General features: G+C 39.6%; 1 protein-coding gene across 1 annotated transcript in view; it reads right to left on the minus strand.

Annotated features, from left to right (window-relative positions):
• The window catches only part of LOC140895919 (von Willebrand factor D and EGF domain-containing protein-like), a 198,798-nt gene that overhangs the window by 6,402 nt on the left and 172,465 nt on the right, over positions 1-19,931 (minus strand). Inside the window, 3 exon segments of the mRNA XM_073306827.2 lie at positions 2,271-2,366; positions 4,525-4,620; positions 19,659-19,754. Of these exon segments, the coding sequence (XP_073162928.2) occupies positions 2,271-2,366; positions 4,525-4,620; positions 19,659-19,754 (288 nt within the window).

The raw sequence follows: 19,931 nt of genomic DNA on the forward strand, positions 1-19,931 counted from the left end.
TATGTCTGCTGGCTACTAATTATCTTACAGTGCATTGTGAAAATGCTACTCTGTCTTTTAAGGCTGTGGGCGAAAATCTGTGCTTGCTTACAGTGGTGCAAGAATGGAGTGGATCCACTGAAATTCTTCTACAAATAAGAGCAGGATTTGACCTTGTGTGTCTAAGCAGAAAGGTATAGAGGCTCTCCAAGGATGAAGCAGGCCGTTTAGAAAGCTTGCAGGTTTGAGTTTGAAAGGCTTGATCAAAGCACTTTTGTGTAGGAGAGGCTATACAGAGCCCAATGCATCCTTGATATTATTTAATTAGTTTCAACAGAGTCACACCACAGATGGATTTGGCCTAGCATGAGTGTGGGCTGATTGGTGATAGGGAGCAGGCTAGAGTAACTCTAGTGTAATAACAAAGGATCGATTGGTAACCTGTGACTGGACCCAGGCCTCGGTAGCACCATTAGTAATCTGCCTGTCCGTGCCTGCAGCCAACACTGTGGGCAGTCCTATAGGTGAGCTGCCTCAGGAAGCTCATAACACTTGGGCATGTACATAATTTTGTATAGACTCCTGAATATTAGTGAAGAAAACTGTATTCAAAATGCAAAAATCCAGACATACTTTACTGGGTTATTTCCATGGGAAAATCTTTTTTTTTTTTTTTTATACTTAACATCTGTAAGGAATACGACTTATGGTTCCACTGCCTCGTCTTTGCTGCACCACTGAATACTCGAGAGCAACACTCTAAGACCCAAACATCTGCTCTCCCACTATAGTCTTTTTTTTTTTCCTAAAAAAAGCAAAATTCCATACTCAGTCATTATTCAGATTTGCTGTGAGACCTAGACGTTTCAGCCAGTTGTTTTTCTGGACAAAAAGCTGATTAAATTGTCAGGTGCCGTGAAAACACTGGAGGAAATAGTAAAAACAGAGTGAATGTCAAACAAACAGGTTTGGTGCTGCCTTCAAAAGGCCTGACAAAATAAACAGAAATGTGCCTAGACTCTGCATTGTGGCTAACCGTGTAAAGCAGCAGAAACTGATACAAATATTGAGTCTTGATAGTCTTTCCCAGTGAAGAACCTGCCTTTGGTGGTGGTGATGGGGGGAGGGATGAACTGGACTAGGTATGAGTCATTAACTAGTAAATAATTTAAAACATTAAAAAATGTGAACTAATATATGTGTTTGGGTCAGAGACAATTATACAACTGATGAGATGTAACTGGGCCAGAAAGATTGCAAGACATAATTATACACTGCCAATGGAAAAGGAGAGAAGGAGTGACACTTTACTTATATCCCCAAATGTTTACTGCCTTTCCATTGTGATGTTAGCAACATGCATGAATCCAAGGGACACATTTAAAATAACCAATGTTCTTCCCCTCGGGCCACACTGTTCAGTCTCTTTGCACATGGAAACTTTGCTGGCTTGCGGGTTTGCACAGTGCTGCAGCATTTGGGTTACAAATATAGTAAGGGGTTATTTTAAAAGTATTCATGTTGGCATTTTGAAAATGTGAAGATTTTCCTACCTTTTAAAATAGCATCCATTCAAGTAAATTAAGGCCTAATTCTCTCTCCTCTATTCAGGACTTGTCCACATGGTGGGATAATTCACCCTCCGAGGGTATGATTTCTAAAGCACACTCATGTGTTTATATTGTAATTGCATGTAGACCCTGCCTGTGCGCATACAATAAAGCTGTTTCAAACAGTATTCTGTTAAAGTGCACTAAAGAACCTCTAGTGTGTACCAGAAGTGTCTGCATCGATCAATTAACATGCAACATATTAGTGCTCTTTAGAAATCACACTTCTGTAGGGTGCATTACTCTACCATATACGCAAGCCCTTAAATTGAGTCAAGTAGTCCCACTGAAAACAATTGTTCTACACATGGAATAAGGGACTACTCAATGAGAGTAAGGGAGGCAGAATTAAATCCTAAGTGTTTTATTATCACGTTATTCAAGTCACATAAATATCATGGAGGATATAAGAGAGACAAGGCAGGTGAGGTAATATCTTTGATTGGACCAACTTCTGTAGGTGAGAGAGATGAATTTACACAGACCTGAAGAAAAGCTCTGTGTGGCTCAGAAGCTTTTCTCTCTCCCCAACAGAAGTTGGTCCAATCAAAGATATTACCTTACCCTCCTGTGTCTCTAATATCCTGGGATTGACACGGTTACAACTGCACTGCATATATGGAAAATATATGCAGTTTATAAGGATGGCTGTCATAGTGTTTTAATGAAAGAAGCACTTACGAGTCTGACACAGCATTCCTATCCATCCTTCAGAGTATGCACAGATACTGGGGCCTACACATTCTCCACCATTCAGACACTTCTGCCGACAAACAGCTGAAAAAACCAACATGAAAAGTGGGCAAATGAGAAGATCCATGAGTGTACTCATGTGCATGAGCTGTTTTAGAGGGTAACATGCTGGCAATTGCTTCACATAGTTATTTTCAAAATGGTGGAATCTCAAAGAATTTAATGAATCTTCTTCACAAGATACCATAATTAGCATTTTGAATTTCTGTGATATTACCTCCCCTCCCCAGAAAGAGTTCTCTCAAAATGAGTGGCTGCTGGTAACATCAAGAACTAGGTCAAGTACACTGGCACCAACAAATTAAGGTACTCTTTTCTGTATGATATATGATACACCCATATCAGATGTTCCAAATAAATAGGGTGTGATGTTCATTTACATCACAACACAGTTTAAGTGATTGTCAAGGTTCCTCCCCCACTCTGAACTCTAGGGTACAGATGTGGGGACCTGCATGAAAAACCTCCTAAGCTTATCTTTACCAGCTTAGGTCAAAACTTCCCCAAGGTACAAAATATTCCCCCCGTTGTCCTTGGACTGGCCGCTACCACCACCAAACTAATACTGGTTACTGGGGAAGAGCTGTTTGGACGCGTCCTTCCCCCAAAAATACTTCCCAAAACCTTGCACCCCCACTTCCTGGACAAGGTTTGGTAAAAAGCCTCACCAATTTGCCTAGGTGACTACAGACCCAGACCCTTGGATCTTAAGAACAATGAACAATCCTCCCAACACTTGCACCCCCCCTTTCCTGGGAAATGTTGGATAAAAAGCCTCACCAATTTGCATAGGTGACCACAGACCCAAACCCTTGGATCTGAGAACAATGAAAAAGCATTCAGTGTTTTACAAGAAGACGTTTAATAAAAAAATAGAAGTAAATAGAAATAAAGAAATCCCCCCCTGTAAAATCAGGATGGTAGATATCTTACAGGGTAATTAGATTCAAAAACATAGAGAACCCCTCTAGGCAAAACCTTAAGTTACAAAAAAGATACATAGACAGAAATAGTTATTCTATTCAGCACAATTCTTTTCTCAGCCATTTAAAGAAATCATAATCTAACACATACCTAGCTAGATTACTTACTAAAAGTTCTAAGACTCCATTCCTGTTCTGTCCCTGGCCAGAGCAGCATATAGACAGACACAGACCCTTTGTTTCTCTCCCTCCTCCCAGCTTTTGAAAGTATCTTGTCTCCTCATTGGTCATTTTGGTCAGGTGCCAGCGAGGTTACCTTTAGCTTCTTAACCCTTTACAGGTGAGAGGAGCTTTCCCCTGGCCAGGAGGGATTTCAAAGGGGTTTACCCTTCCCTTTATATTTATGACAGTGATGTTTGTCACTGGGATTATTTTATATGTATGTGTATACATAGTATATATAATACATTATGATTCTGTGTGTATATGTACTGTATATGTAAATATACACTGAGGAAAAATGATCAATATTATACTTTAGGAACAGCACTGAAATTAACATTGTGCTGATTCCCAAGCCTTATTCATCACCAGTACTCCTAGGGTGAAAAAGGCAATACATTAATCCATCTCCCACACAGTGTCATCTTGTTCTTAAATTTATTCAGCTTATCCGCCAACATCATGGTAATGAATAACTATGTAAGAAAAAATATTCCCTGAAACATTTTAAGATAAGGTGATTTTTTTAATTGCATTTTTATGTAAACTGCAGTGAGATGTGGTAGGCTTAGTGTAAGAATACATCAGTCTCAGAATTATGCACTGCAATGCATCTGATGACCTTGAAAGTATATCAGTTTGGAAGGCTTTACTACAGGCTTTAAATAGTCCTGTATTTTGAAATATATGACATTTCTCTGTAAAATATAACAAAATATGTGTAGTTGGTATGACCTAAAATCAATACTTCAAGTTTAATACCATAAAAATGAGTTTCCATAAAAATATGCATAACAGACAGCTGCATGAGATAGAACCCCTTGGTTCCCCCACCTTTCTTTTTTGTAAACATCAAATGTTTATATCATTTTGTACATAAAACTGTACATACAACTGTTTTTCTTTGTAAAATGCCGAAGTAGCAAAACAAGGTCTATTCACTATATTCTTTTCTAATATTAAAAATGATTACAAGTCATTCTGACTGGCCTATGTACAACACAATATTGTGTTTGCTGGGAGGCAGAGATACTTACGTTTATTACACCGCTTGCCCCTCCAACCAGATGGGCAGTCACAGACATCTGGGCTTATACATTTCCCTCCATTCATGCACATGGGATCACAGATACCTGCAGTTACATATTAAATGAGGAGCATGGTTGATGGTACGTATTCAGGCAGACTTTACTTCAGGATGTATTTACATCATTTTGTAAGGTTAAGTTGTTGTAATTAAAAACAAAAAGGTAATTTGGATGTGAAAGTTTTAAACTCTGGGGCTTGCTATCTTCGATAAATCCTTGTGAAATTTGCTGAGCTCCGTTGTGCAAAAAACCTTTCAGTGAGCCTTCAGTAAGAACTGCCTCAGCGGAGAAATGAGAGAGGCATTAATTACAATGATTCTTGAAAAAGCAAACAAGAAATCTTCTGTGGCAGCTGCAGACAGACCAGTACCACTTATTACTGTTGATTGCCAAATTCTTGTGAAAGCTTTCACCTCTTGATTGAAAAACATGTTCTCAGACATTCATCAGTTCAGAAAGGACTTGAAGAGAATAGATTAACTTCAGACAATTTCAGGAAAACTTTTTAGTATTTTATCAATCAAGGCTAAAGACAAGATGTTTCCCATCTGTTTTGAAATATGGCAAAATTGTTGCACGACAAGTTCAAATATTTAGTTTTTCACTAAATTTATGCATGTGATAAAGACACATCTTTATCTTGCTGCCAATCAGGATAAACTGTATAATTCTGACACTTTTTTAAAAACTGTGGAGTTTTCCAACTACTAGAATCATTTCAGCTGAATTCTATAACCTCTAAGTCACATGGCATTTCAACCTGCTGCTACTACACAGAATTTTGCAAATGCTGTGTTTGATTTAGATATTAATGCTGTGATCATATGCTGACCATTGTATAACAACACACTTTGAGACCTTGTGCAAATGATACATTCCATTTTGTGGTACAGCAAGTGCTTTGGCATGTCCTGTACAATGGTCTTGCCATCGAATGGGTTACAAATAAACCACTCAAATGGCTACAAAGAACAGGAATCTTTACTGTCTCTGGTCGAGGATAAAGTCATGCAAAAACTCTCCAAGCAAGAATATTGCAACTGTTTACAAGAAATTAGTGTCCAAAACGCCAGTAATTCATCGTGCAATAGAAGGATAACATCCTCTCAGGCCTGCCTCTGGTATTTTCTGATCGTTTGGGAAGCTAATGCTACCTATGTCTCTGGGACCCTAAACCGGGCACACTGCTTCAATAACTCTTCCTACCTGATCACTCGGTCCATTTCTTACACTTGTTTGCAGATGCAGCCATACTAGCAGTCTTCTCTTTGTGCTTCTGCACTGATCTCAGTTGTCTCCTAGTCTTTGATATTACTCTGTGCTAAGGGTCTTTCAGCACAGGGATCTGCTCTCAGATAAGCTGATTTTTACTCTGCTGGTGAGGTAAGATTCAAAGTGGTAGGGACTTCCAGGGACCAAGCCCTTAAACTGTCCCTCTTCTTTTTCCTTTTCCCTCCACCCTCTCTGTCTTGTACTACAGTCATTGTCCCTGGTCATTTCGAGAGGGAGGGGTATGCCACGGGGTAAGGCTAACAATGAGTCAGCACTCCTGGTAAAGTAACAGGTGTTGTAACTGCTAGTCATAACCAGAATGAGTTCAGGATGCAATGACAACAAAAACTTAATTCCTTTGGTGTATGTGTGTTTTGTTTGTTTCATGTCTCTCCTGTAGCAGACTTGTAACCTAAGTTCTTGTACTGTATTATAATTTAATTATAAAATATTTTAGAGGTTTAGAATTTAGTAGAGAGGACCTCAAAATCTGACTCTGGGTTTCACCCCCCACCCTAATTTGGTGGCGTTTAGCTTGCTACAAAGAGAGAGTCACACAGCAAAATCTGTATTTTTGATTCCAGGACACTAAACTTTTCCCCCAAAGTTTACAGCAATGAGATCGAGGGTTTGGTTTGGGGCCATCTATAAAAGTTAGATCATCTGTACTCATGTGACCCTAAGAGCATCCCTATGCCAGAAGGCAAGGGGCTCGCTGGTGTCCAGCAGTGAGTTTCAGCAGTGACTAGTCCAGTGTACCTATCTCTCTGGTGTCAGAATCTGAATCTAAAAGGTGTCATGCAAGGTACCCAATGCAAACCGGTAGTATGTTGGTCATTAATATTATTGTGTGGTGCATTTACGGGGGATGTATGGAAAAGTACAAATATGTACAGAAAACTGTTCTTAAAATGTGTGTCAGGCAGGGCATAAATTGCCCCTCCCTAGACAAAGGACTGTGGTCCTGCCTGCTCTCCTATGTAAATCAAACCAGAGTGGCCAAAGACAATGGGTATTGGAGATTGCAGGAAGATCATCTGCATTGTAAAAATCACCAGTAGGAGAGGAATGAGCATGGAATTTACATCGGGCAGCCTGGCATCTACACCCAGCAAGGGAAAGGTACTTTATCTGGGGACATGGCTCAGAGGAAAACATTTCAAAGGTTTACTGGACTATGAAGAAGGGGCCAGGTAAGCCTGTGAATTATGCTTCACCTAAGGAGTCTAAGAAACCAAGTGTTTTGAGCTCGGTGTCTTGGGTCCTGGCTAAAGGTCTTACCAGTAAGGCTGGAAGAAAGACTATGGTGAGAAAAACTGCTTTGAACAAAAGACTCTAGTTTGTTAAGACGAGTTTTATTCTTAGAAGGATATTTTTACTTCTGTTTGTTTGTAACCATTTCTATCCTTATTTCTTATTCTTGGTATCACTTAAACCTATGTCCTTTTGTTAATAAACTTGTTTTACTTTTACCATAAACTAACTCAGGGCTTTGACTGAAGTGGAGGGTTTGTCAACCCCAGTTATGTTCATAAGTTGCTGCGTATTGTCTCTTTAAAGGAGCAGAGAACTTGATAAGGTATTGTGGGTTTTACAGTAAGAGGGGCTGAGTGAAGCAAAGAAGGATGTCACTGATGAACTGGTGTTCACTGATTGTTACTTGCTAGGCATGGTTTGGACTGGCAGAGTCTTGAAGAGTTTGCTGGCAAGGCAGACAAGATGGAGTGTTACTGAGGCTGAGAGGATCACAGTGGATCACATATTCTGGGAACCCCAGCAGACAGTCACACCTTGCAATTTCTAGATATCACAGGCCCTTGAAAACATCCCCCCCCACTTTACCCCCCTGCAAAAGCCACGAAAGAGGGTGGTAACAAAAGCGTTGTAGAAAGCATTTAAGCAGGGCTTTGTCAAAAGCGAATGCTCCATGATTCAATTTACTAACTACTTTTTCTTCTCACCATATACCAAGAATCACACTTTAGCAGGTAGTTTCTAGGGTAGGTTACTTGTCTTAGATGCTATGTGTCCATGTTTTATTCCAATATATACCTCCTTTGGGTTTCTTAAAAATTAATTGATAACTATTTCCTTACTTTGCAATGAGAATACAACAATAAGCTCTCAGGTTGGGTTTTTTTCCTCCTGCCAGACCTTCCACTCCATACGTAGACAACAGCTGGAATCCAAGGGAGTTCAGGTGTAAATTAGGTCAGTGGGAGTTCAATTTGAGTAAAGGCTGAAGGTTCAGGGCCAAACATATTCTGAAGGGCTAGAGCCCTTCTAACTTTATGTTCATGTGTGCTTGTGCTCTCTCTCTCTCTCTCTCTCTCTCTCTCTCTCTCTCTCTCTCTCTCATTGATAGCAATCTCACAAGGAATCTGTATGTAAATGAAGATAACTTTCTTTCCTTTTCCCCCTTCCACTGACACTTCTGCCTCACTTTCCCTTCCCTTAACTTTCTTAACTAGAATTCCATTTTCATGCCCATTAGGCAGAATTCTACATTTATTAATTTTAACTAGTTTTGATCTTTCTTAGTCCCACCCCACGGCCTCTGTGGAAGAGCGCCAATTTCAAAATATGATGCACTGGAGAGGTTCATCATGGATCTATAACCTATCCTGAAGGACAATCCCTCACTCTCACAGATCTTGGGAGACAATCCCTCACTCTCACAGATCTTGGGAGACTACAGATAGTCCCCCAACCTGAAGCAAATACTCGCCAGTAACCACACACCACACAACAAAAACACTAACCCAGAAACCTATCCTTGCAACAAAGCCCTTTGCCAACTCTGTCCACATATCTATTCAGGGGACACCATCATAGGACCTAATCACATCAGCCACACTATCAGAGGCTCGTTCACCTGCACATCTACCAATGTGATATATGCCATCATGTGCCAGCAATGCCCCTCTGCCATGTACCTTAGCCAAACCAGACAGTCTCTATGTAAAAGAATAAATGGACACAAATCAGACATCAAGAATTATAACATTCAAAAACAAGTTGGAGAACACTTCAATCTCCCTGGTCACTCGATTACAGACCTAAAAGTTGCAATATTACAACAAAAAACTTCAAAAACAGACTCCAGTGAGAGACTGCTGAATAGGCTTGAATAAAGACTGGGAGTGATTACACAAAGTAAAACTATTTCCCCGTGCTAATTCCCCCCCCCCACACACACACATTGTTACTCTCACCTTCTTGTCAACTGTTGGAAATGGGCCATCCTGATTATCACTACAAAAGGTTTTTTTCTCCTGCTGATAATAGCTCACCTTAATTGATCACTCTCATTATAGTGGGTTTGGCAACACCCATTTCTTCATGTTCTCTGTGTGTGTGTATATATCTTCCTACTGTATTTTCCACTGCATGCATCTCATGAAGTGGGTTTTAGACCACGAAAGCTCATGCTCAAATAAATGTGTTAGTCTCTAAGGTGCCACAAGTACTCTTCGTTCTTTTTGCTGATTCAGACTAACATGGCTACTGCTCTAAATCCTATAACGAATCTGATATGAGACAGCTTGCTGGCAACGCAGGGCACTGTTATCAGAACTAAAAACCCACTGCCATGTTCTTTACTTTATGGAAAGTTAGGTTTACTAAGGTTAAGATAAACTAGGATGACCAGATTGCAACTGTGAAAAATCAGGACAGGGGGTGGGGTGTAACAGGTGCCTATATAAGAAAAAGCCCCAAATATTGGGACTGTCCCTATAAAATCGGGACATCTGGTCACCTAAGATAAACCCTTTTTTGGAGCTGATGATTCAGGTTTGGAAAAAGGGATGATCTCATGCAACATCTCAGGTGAAGAGTGATTTTAGTGGAGCAAGAAACATAAATGTAGGAATTAAAATAATAGACATCGACAATGCTCACACCGTCACACTGATGTATACAATTCTTTCTCCTGTGTAGTCATAGGTCGCCAGAACAAGCAAGATGATACATAGGAACTCTGTTCCCTGTAACAGCTATTCCTCTCCTGCAGCATTAGTGCCCGCTGACCGTATATACTTACCAACAACAACTTCCACTATACCTTTTTAAATCTCAACCTCAAAAGCAGCTCCCTTAAAATGTAACACTACCAAGCAAAGCCAAAGGAGCCCTGAGGCAATGTTAAGCACAGGGCATGCTTTCCTACAGCTGCAGATGATATAAGTAACCCAGAATATCTCTCTGTTCAAACAGTCACATTATTAGTCAGTGATAACTAATAATTCCTGATCAATTTGAAGCTAGTAATAAAAACCAATTGTTGCCCTTAGAATCTGAAGGAGCAAACAGAAAACTCTTCATGCTGAACCTAACACAGCAGGCTGAGAACTTCTGATTCATTCACCCCATTATACCTTGTATCCCCTTCATTGTTTATATCCCCTTCTGATGGATTACAGTATTGCTCAAACAGCCCAGACTTTAAAGCTACCCTAGGAAACTAGAGTTTAGTTATGACAGAGACAATATTAAATCAGTTGCCTGAAATCTTGACAGTGACAAACCCTTTAAATGTAGGATGTTTTCGGAGCACACTGCAGCAACTGAAGGACTGTGCACTAGCTTTTCCTGAAAATGATCATGCAGAGCCTATTTAGCTCTAGTACAATAATCACTGTCATCACCCATCCCGAATCAAGCTGGTGATAAGGAGACAGAGGCCTGCACAGCTGCGCTGACTGGGAGATATGCTTTTCAAGACAGCTTTGGGTTTCTTTGCCCTGCAGAGGCTGAGAAAATTGGCCTGAATGATACATTCTAGATGGAAGGCAGAAAGTAATCCCAAGCAATAACATCTATTCTGGCAGGCCAAGTAAATGTGTCAGGATATAGCTTACAGGTGATGCTTACAGAAGAATGAATGTAAGTGGGAAGGGGGAGGACAACACTCATTCTGAGATGCACACTTAAAATAATTCCTTTAAATCAAAGTCATAAATCTGCTTTTTTTAAAAAAAAACAACCCGCCCCCCCATGATTTATGAATCTGCAAACAGTGACAGTTCCTTAAAACTATCAATTTGGTTTTCAGGTGGCTTTTTAGGAAATCCTAGTACAGTTTTATCTTTCTTGTTACTTTTCTATTGTTTTGGAGAGCAGGGGGTTTGACTGGTCAAAGTGTAGCCTCTTGCACATGCACATGATTTTAATGTTTCTCCATTTCTGCTTAGTTTTTATCTTGATTTGCGACAGCATTCACAAAAACAAGGAGTGAGAACAGGAGAGGCATGACAGTAAGACTACGTCGTGTGGGACAGCTTCAAAAATAACTCTGATGTCACAGACTAGTCTTGTCAAGAAATGCAGATGGAAGCAAAGAACTCAAGTGTGTGGGGGGGTCGGGGGGAAATGAAACCAACATATTTGAATGTGGTGGGGATCAGTGTTAAAACTGGAACTTTGAGTTCTTTGGGTACGAGTATCACATGTATTGTCTGTTACTAGAAAAACTGGAGAGAGTGTCTATTCTGGTAACAAGAATATCTTAGTGATGCTGCTTGAATTTCACAGAAATAGCACTGTCCTTTTCCCTATGAGAGGAACTGAAGGGCCAAATCTCTGGTTGGGGTAAGTTGGCATGGCTCCATTGACCAGCTGGGGATCTGGCTCAAAGTCTCACTAGATGTGATATGTGTCTCAGGTAAGCTGCCCAAATGAAGCATTTTTCTGATTGCAGTGCGGAAAGCCTTGACTGGATGCTTCCATACTCCAAATACAGCCTTGAGCTGGCTGCATGCCATTTTCGCCTTTGAATCTGCCAAAATTAGTGTGCTTTGGCCATTGTGTCATTATTTTGGATTTACTGTCCTGACACTAACTGAAGTCCAGTTCCGGTAAAAGTTTTCATTCTGCCCTTCAGTGGGTATACCAATTGATGCTCAGCAGATCACTAGGTAGACAGATGTAACAATATATCTGCCTCTATGAAGGTCCCAATGCATACAGCTCTCCAAGAACATGTTATGGATTTGGGACACTGAGGACTTTTGTCCTTTTATTCCTCTGAAGGGTAGCATAGCTCTAGTTTTGCACGAGTCTTAAGCTTTAGATGTATGTGTTGCTGAGCTTTTTTATGCACATTGATTTGGCTTTGTAAACAAGATAACTAATTTTATGCCTAAATAACGTAAAACAACAAATTCAGTTCTACCTTGGGATGGGCGGGCCACAATATGTATGTAAAACCACACACATCTTGCTAAGAACACTTTTTTTGTGTCCTAAAGATTTCCTTTTACGGATCCAACATGGTCATCCCGTTCAGATGAGCATCCAAACTTTTGGATGCTTATCCAAATCAAACCCTTGTGAGGACTATGCATCGCTAGCTCTAGCCTTGCATGTCTTCCTGACAGAGCTGCTAACCACTTTCTCAATAAATTATCTTTCCATATGGTAAAAATAATCTTGTGGAAAGCTCTAAGGGATGCACTCCAGGAGAACAAATTGCTACAAGACACAGAAGCAGCTGCAAATGTAATTGGGATGGGTGTGGTGACAGTTGTTTGCATCCATAATATTCTCATCCTTCTACACCGCTGTGGTGATGTGAGTTACCTAGCTGGTGCTAGCGTCAGACTGATGTGTGCCTATATAAATATGATTATTTGAAATACAAGCATTATGGATTAGAAAAACATAAAGTAAATGAACAGCTGTATGACCCTGGAGCTTTCCTTTAGTTGTATTATGCCTTTAGTTCTGGAACATATCCAAATATATTTACTGATAATTTTAGAGCTATTGAACTCAGAGACCATCCCTACTTACAGTACTAGGCTATTAAAAATGGGAAAGATAATGAGATACTGAATGACCAAGGTGATGCAATGGACCAGGAAGAGAAATGAGCATTCATGTCAGTATGTAATATATTGAAAGTCTGTTGCATATTCATCAACGTTGTCAGATGAGTAATTGTAGTTTGTTACCTGGCAAGGTTGACCGTGCTCTGTCTCTAGCAGTCTCCTTCTCAGGCAGATAAGTTGATTTCCAGGTAGCTTACTGTGTGCACAGCTCTTGAATAAGAACTTACACCTAGGTCTTGTCTGCTCTTCTTGGATATTAATGATCTCATGGTCATTTTAATAGGGGTAGGGGATTTTCCCCTAACATTCCATGTCCCTTATTCTTTAGTGTTCTAATTGTCTGCTTACCAGCTGGCAGTTTCCCTCGAGGTATTTTCATTTCAGTGGTAATGGGCTGCCTATATGTATGTAGTTTATGTTGTGTTACGCAGTCCTTCAGAACGAAAGGCATTATACACATAGTGTGTGTACGTGCAGGTGCATGTGTGTAAATTATACATCTATTGATTTTAAATAGATTATTCCACTAGGAGCTGCCAACGATAAAGGTTATGGCCAAAAAATCATACTTATACTGTTGCAAATTGCATTGACTTCAGTTGCATTGCATCACTATATCTTAAGTAGAATACAGTAATACTTATTCTGTCTGTGCAGCCTTTTAATGCATAATATGTGGAATATCAAGGTGTATTCTCTGCATAGATTTTATTCCCATTTTTTTAGAAGTTTTGGGTTTGGAGAAATTTTCCCTTCATTGTAGACTTTATATTTCATTAAGTCATTGAGGCATTGTGGAAATGTGTATATAATTTGTTTTGCTCAGCAGCTTTCTTGTCATGCATGAATAAGAGGTGACAGAAGATTCTCTTATACATTTATGTTTTCCTCTGTTGATTGGTTTTGCAGCGTCTGTGCGTACATTATGACCAGTCAGTTAGACATGTTTTCATTGCTGTGAGTGGGCTAAGCCTTTGTTGATGCTTGCTGCAACTCAATTTATCTTCTTCTGTGCAAAGAAAAAGAAAATACAGGCAATCTTGACCTCTGGTAGGCTTACAGCATGAGTATAAGAACTATTATTGTCTTTAATATGTTTTCTCTGTTATGCTTTCACTTTAAGAATAAATGTGCTCGGTTAGAAAGAGCTGTGTGGTAACTGGTGACAGCTGGCAATTAAAGCTGATCATAGCCTTCAAAAAGTAAGCAGAGTGCAGACACTGTCTTGTTTAGGCAATTGGGTTTGCTGGTTTTATTTGCAAACATTGGATCAAATTCTAGAGTCCTTTCTCAAGTAAAATTCACAAAGAAGCCAGTAGATGTTTTGCCCATGAAATGAGTAAACACTGAGTAAGGACTTTTGGCCCACTCTTCAGTACATACTTTAACTCCTACCCAGATGGATTCTTGCACACGTTGATATATACAGATTAAGGGACAACTTCCTCCCATAGATGCTCAGAATTCCTATTAAAGTCAATGTAAACAACCACATCTGTACATCTGAGAAGAGAATGTCGTCTTTTAAAAAGGGCTTTGCCACGCACCGTGAATAAGGGGCAGCACTTAGTATTGCTGCCCCAGGAGCAGACAGGAACAAGATTGTGAGCCTCAGATGCAATCTTGTCCCTGTTTTCTTCTTTGCTCCGGGGAATCCTATATCTGGCTCCCCTCCACGCATCAGTGGCAATGATTGTTCCCCTCCCTCCTGTGTGGGAAGGGAGACTAGCAGCACTGCAGAGATTGTTCTCCCTCTTGTGCTATGCCCCATGATATGAATATCTGGGAAAAAGGAGTAAGGTGGTACCGTATGCTAATTTACTCTCCTGCATGGGCATGTAGGAGGAGTCACAACTGAGACCTCCATTTCCTTTTCCTCTGTCCCAGTGATACAGTGTTCAATCGGTTGTGCCTAATGAATGGAGATATTCCTGACAATATATTACAAATTGTCAAAAAGATGACTTGGTGCAGGTATAATTTGGTAAACTACCTGCTTCTACAATCTAGAAGGCTCTAATTTACAGAAGCCCACATGGAAAGGATGGGATACAATAAATGAGTGATTTACACAATATTGCAGTGGTTAGCAAAAGGCTATTTCACAAACCCACATGTTCACATTTCCAAATTAGTTTGCCTCTAGCTCTCAGACTAGCAACATCCTCATGATATCCAGAGGGGAGGAAAGCAAAGTTGGAAGAATAAGACTGAGTTATATTGTATGCAGTGTTTTGAAAATAAATCCTGCCTGCAGGAACTATTAGAGTGAAGAAAAAGTTGTCTACAAAGATTGGGACCCAAATGTGCAAAACCTCAACTTCAGTGTGATGACTCATGTGATGTTATGGGTTTGCAGAGTTGAGCCCCAATTTTTCTACCAGACTTCATAGAAGAATTAGAAATGTGCAGAATTTTGGGGTGTCTCTATTTTTTAAAACCTGTCTGTCCAACTAGCTATCTAGATTTGACAAGTGGCAACATGATATACTGCTAAGAGAGATATTAGAGTTCGGGTTGCTAATTTGTTTGGAGTTCCCAGCGTAGGGGTGGAAGAATGTTGTGTTGTTCTCACATGAATTTCACTTGCTGATGAGCTCCAGAGGGAGCTGTGTCCAGATTTTTGATTCAGAAAGGAAAATGCCAGAGGTGAGTTAGAGGGTAGATTAAAAAGGATAAATGGAAATCTCTCTTTAAAGAAAAAATAGAGGATCAAGCCTTTTATTGGTTTTAATTAAGTTAGCATTATTTTTAAAGTAAGCTATACAAAACATAGGTAATAAATATCTGGAATTCTACAACATTTTCATTACTGTTAATTTCTGTAAGGTGTCAATATGAATAGTGTGTTTAAGCCCCCAGGAAGAAAGTGAAGTTCCAAGATTGTTTTTACATGGCACTTTCCTTAAAGGGAAATAGAACAAACCATGAGTTGCTTTTCTTTATTACTGAAGCAGCTGTAAGTGTGTTTGATGTAAAGCCGATCACGAAAGATATTTTATTTAAAGGAACTGCCAGTGTTTGCCTCTTTATACTGAGTAAGACTGATTGTACAGAATGGAATTCTCACCCAGTGGGAATACAAAGTTGCTACAGTTACTGATCCGTAACTGTACATTTTGTTGTCAGGTCTGACATTTCCTCACTCTGTTTGTGGGTGTCTGGTTTGCATAATCACTGTGCGGTTGTCAGTAAACACAGGTGCAAATCCTTGTATTCAGCTTTCAGCCAATGAGAACTGTGTGATTTACATAGCTGTTGTCTGCTTAGACGAAGAACAAACATACACTCACAACTTGAATGTCTTTCCTTTTAAAGTAAGGAAAAAAGAAAGAAAAGGTCGGAATGACGGAGGCATGGTGCATCCTCTCTGTCTAACAAAATGGTAGCTGTCAGGCAGACTCATTTAGGAATGCAAAGGTGTAGAACACTGGAAGTGAAATAATAAATTTGGTAACTATTCAAGCCATAAATAAACTTGTATTCAATTTGCAAATATGTCTACTCTGATTGGCTGCTATGTTCCCTCTCCTCTCATTCTCCCCTTTTACTGAAAATGTGAAGCTGCCAGCAATAAATAAGGCCACTTCCTTCTCAGTCCTTCACCTGAAATATTCACAAGAAAAGGAAAAATGCCCCAAAGCACCCAAACAGGGTGTGGAGGTGCCCAGAGGGAAAGTGTTCTCAACGCAACACTGTTTGGACTCATTTTCATCTTTGCCTCCAACCTTTCTTCTCTGCAGACCAGCAAGACCCTTGTTAACATCACAAGAATACTGACTTCCCCATCTTCTTTCAGTTATGAAGAGAGAGAGAGAGAGTGAGAAAGTGTGTGTGTGGGGAGCTTTACTGAGCACTAGAAAAGGGAAAGGCAGAAGAAAGCGGAAATGAAACAATTTAATTTACATTCCATCTCATTTAATTTGTTTTAGCATCTTTTTGCAGCTTTTTCTTATCTTACATTTACATTTTGACTGTTTAATTTAAAATTTCAGTGGATCTGGGTAATAATGGTACACTGGGTTAATAAACATCTTAGCTGCCAGCCTTAGAGTTTGTTCATTTGGGATATGGTGGTTATCTAATCAGCAGAGAACTCCTTCAAGTTGCCATTTAAATAATTTGATTTAGAACCCTACTGTATATTCATCTTGCTGGACACTGACATGTTTCAACTGATACAAATAATATTTCCTCCTAGAATATCCCAGGTAGTTACTCACTACACACAGACTAAGGGTAGGATATCCTTTTCAGACTAGTGTGACACTAGTTTAATTCTAATGGAACTATTCCTGATTTGCACCAGTGTAAGAGAAAGAATAAAGTCCTAGGAATAGATCTACTCTGAGAACTTGGGGGAAAACACTAATAGCCTGGAAGAGTTTAATGTAACTCTGTTAGTTTATATTAAGTCTGTAAGGCATAATTAAAAGGACCTGATAGCGTGACATCCAATGGATGGTTTTCTCTTAAAAATTCTGCTGATGTCATAATTCCGAATTTTGGTTGAACTGTTTTAGCACCAATCAATGTGTTCTCACACATTCCAAAAGAACTGATGGCATTTAAGCCAGCAAGCAGACAATTCTCTCACCTTGCACAATTGACTTGAAACTGACATGCATGTAGGTCTTGATAGTCTGCAATTGGGAATTGTTATATCGCTAACCCCTCAATTAACTTATTTTCTAGTAACTCATTACAGCCTTTCTGTTGCCATATAGTTATTCCTTTCCCTTCATTCTTTGTGTAAGGATATCCACTGGCTCTATGCAATTACTATAGCAAGTAATAAATCCTGAAAGAAATAAAAAATCCTCACCCAAGGCACAGATGGATTATATCCTCATCTCAGAGGCACACAGAAAAGCCTGCCAAAGCGTTAGAAAACCCTCCCCACCAAACATTTATCTCCGTGTTTGTAATGTGATCTTTCCCTTTTCTATTCAACCCCCCTCTATATTCTTAGTCCCACCTTCCCATACACCACCTCCAATTAAATAGCCACTTTGAGTCACTGAAATGACAGATTTCAGAGTAGCAGCCGTGTTAGTCTGTATTCGCAAAAAGAAAAGGGGCTCCCCACTGTATTTTCCACTGAATGCATCCGATGAAGTGAGCTGTAGCTCATGAAAGCTTATGCTCAAATAAATTTGTTAGTCTCTAAGGTGCCACAAGTACTCCTTTTCTTTTTGAAATGACAGAAGTTCTCCCAAGCAGATGATTCTTTGTTGGGGGAGGGGGCCAGGAGCTCACTGCTGCCATCCCATATTTGGCTGGAGTCTAAAAGTCCTTTGGTCAGGTGGCTGGGGGCTCACTTCTCCAGATACTCCTCCTGCTTTTGACAGTTAAGACATTCAGTCAGGGAACAGTAAGCATACCATGTGTCTTAGGTGACCAGTCAGATGGCTCAAATAGTTGAATACAAAGAATATGTGAACAACCCATAGGTCCATATGTATTTGTAACACCACTTTATTGAACTATTATAAATAACATATTTATAAAATGGTGTGCAGACCTGTCTAAATGGGGAAAAAAAAAACACACCAAATGTGAATCCCGTTAGCAATCAGTGACCATTCAGCAGCATGTAAGTATGGAAATAATTCCTTGTACTTATTTCTGTATTCCTCATAGACAATTAATGGTCCTTAATTCAATCTCAGAGGATATTAAACCAAATAAAACAGACAGTTAATTGCTGGTTACTGGAGTGGAATGGAGGAATGGATTTTATTTGGCTAAAACGGGACAAGAATATTTTGATAGTCACTGAAAATTTTGTTACGCTAGTTAGTGGCTAGCCAGGTAGGCAGCAAAACTTCGTACACTTCTTGAAAAGAGCTTAAGTGGAAAGAAACTATTGTGTGGGCTGGTAGCAGCTAGACAACTTAGGAAAAGGCTTCCCTAAAGCTGCAATCATTATCAACTGCTTTTCTGCTGATCTGTCTTGAGCAATGGTAGCGTACTTTAAGCTAGAAACAGCACTTTTCTAATGTACTCTGACCTCAAAAACAAGATGCCGAACATAAGATATCCCCCCACGCCAATCTTCCCTCCAGCTTGTTCCTGCCAGAATAGACTTTTCAATTGTATATTTTGCAGCCAGGCAGGAACTGTGCATCACGATTCTCTCAGCTGAAGGGAAGCAAAGCTGCAGTATGGGGACTGAGAGAGCTGTTGTTGCTGGAAGGAATTTTTCACTGGCTTTTTGTCCCTGTGTGTGTGAAAAATAACGTGCTCTAAAAATTTACAAGTTCTTCCTGCCAAAAGCAGTTGTTTTCACAGTTCTCATTTTGCCAATTTCAACCTGGTTAAGGGGAAAAAAATAAGTTTTCACCTACCTACCTTAAGCTCCTTGGATGACACATGCTGGAAAGTGCAGTAGAATCAGTAAAAATGCCAAAATAACAAATTACCCCTTAAGAATAAAAGCCTCAAACATGAATAGCTGTGTGGAGTTGAAGAGACATTTGAAAGTGATAGGAGCAAAAGGAAAAGCAAAAAGCATTATTAACCAACTATATTAATTAAGTTAGAAGGAATGGTGTTTTGACATTTTTAGGATCCCAATCAGCTGCTATGGCTTTAGCTTTAATTTTCTCTTGCAGTAAATTTAATGAAAAATAATTAAGTCATCTCAGAATACTGACTGTTCAACTCAATCTAACTGCATTTAAATTTAGAGATAGGACTCCAGCAAAACACTTACTCCTAATGTTTGCTTGACATGATGGTATTTTCATTAACCTATCGGTACTGAATGCAAGCAAAGCTTGGGAAATGGGATGCTCTGTCTTTTGTACATAGGCTACTGATATACGTGCCATGGTATAAAAATCGAAGATTAGAGCATTAATACAAGTTAAATGTTCTATTTAACATGCATGGGAGGGAAATACATCCCTAGACAAAAACACATATCTGAAGCAGAAGATGTTCGGAAAGAAAAAGGGAAATTATATAGCTTACTTTTCTGACACCTTCTTCCAGCATAACCCTCAGGATAGGTGCACACATTATTTCTCACACAGTGGCCACCATTCTTACAAGGAGGATAGCAAAGAGCTAACAAAGTGAAAGAGAAGAACTTTAGGTCAATTTAGCATCATGATTTCAACATTTTTAAAAATTCGATTGAAATCAAACCCTGTAAATGTGCCACTGTCCTTTGAAAAACAAGATAACTCAATGCAAGAGAGTTGTTTAACTCATTCCAGTGTTACTCTCCCAGTTAAGAGTGGC

The sequence above is a fragment of the Lepidochelys kempii genome, chromosome 11 (genome assembly GCF_965140285.1).
Source record: "Lepidochelys kempii isolate rLepKem1 chromosome 11, rLepKem1.hap1, whole genome shotgun sequence".
Classification (NCBI taxonomy): Eukaryota; Metazoa; Chordata; order Testudines; family Cheloniidae; genus Lepidochelys; species Lepidochelys kempii.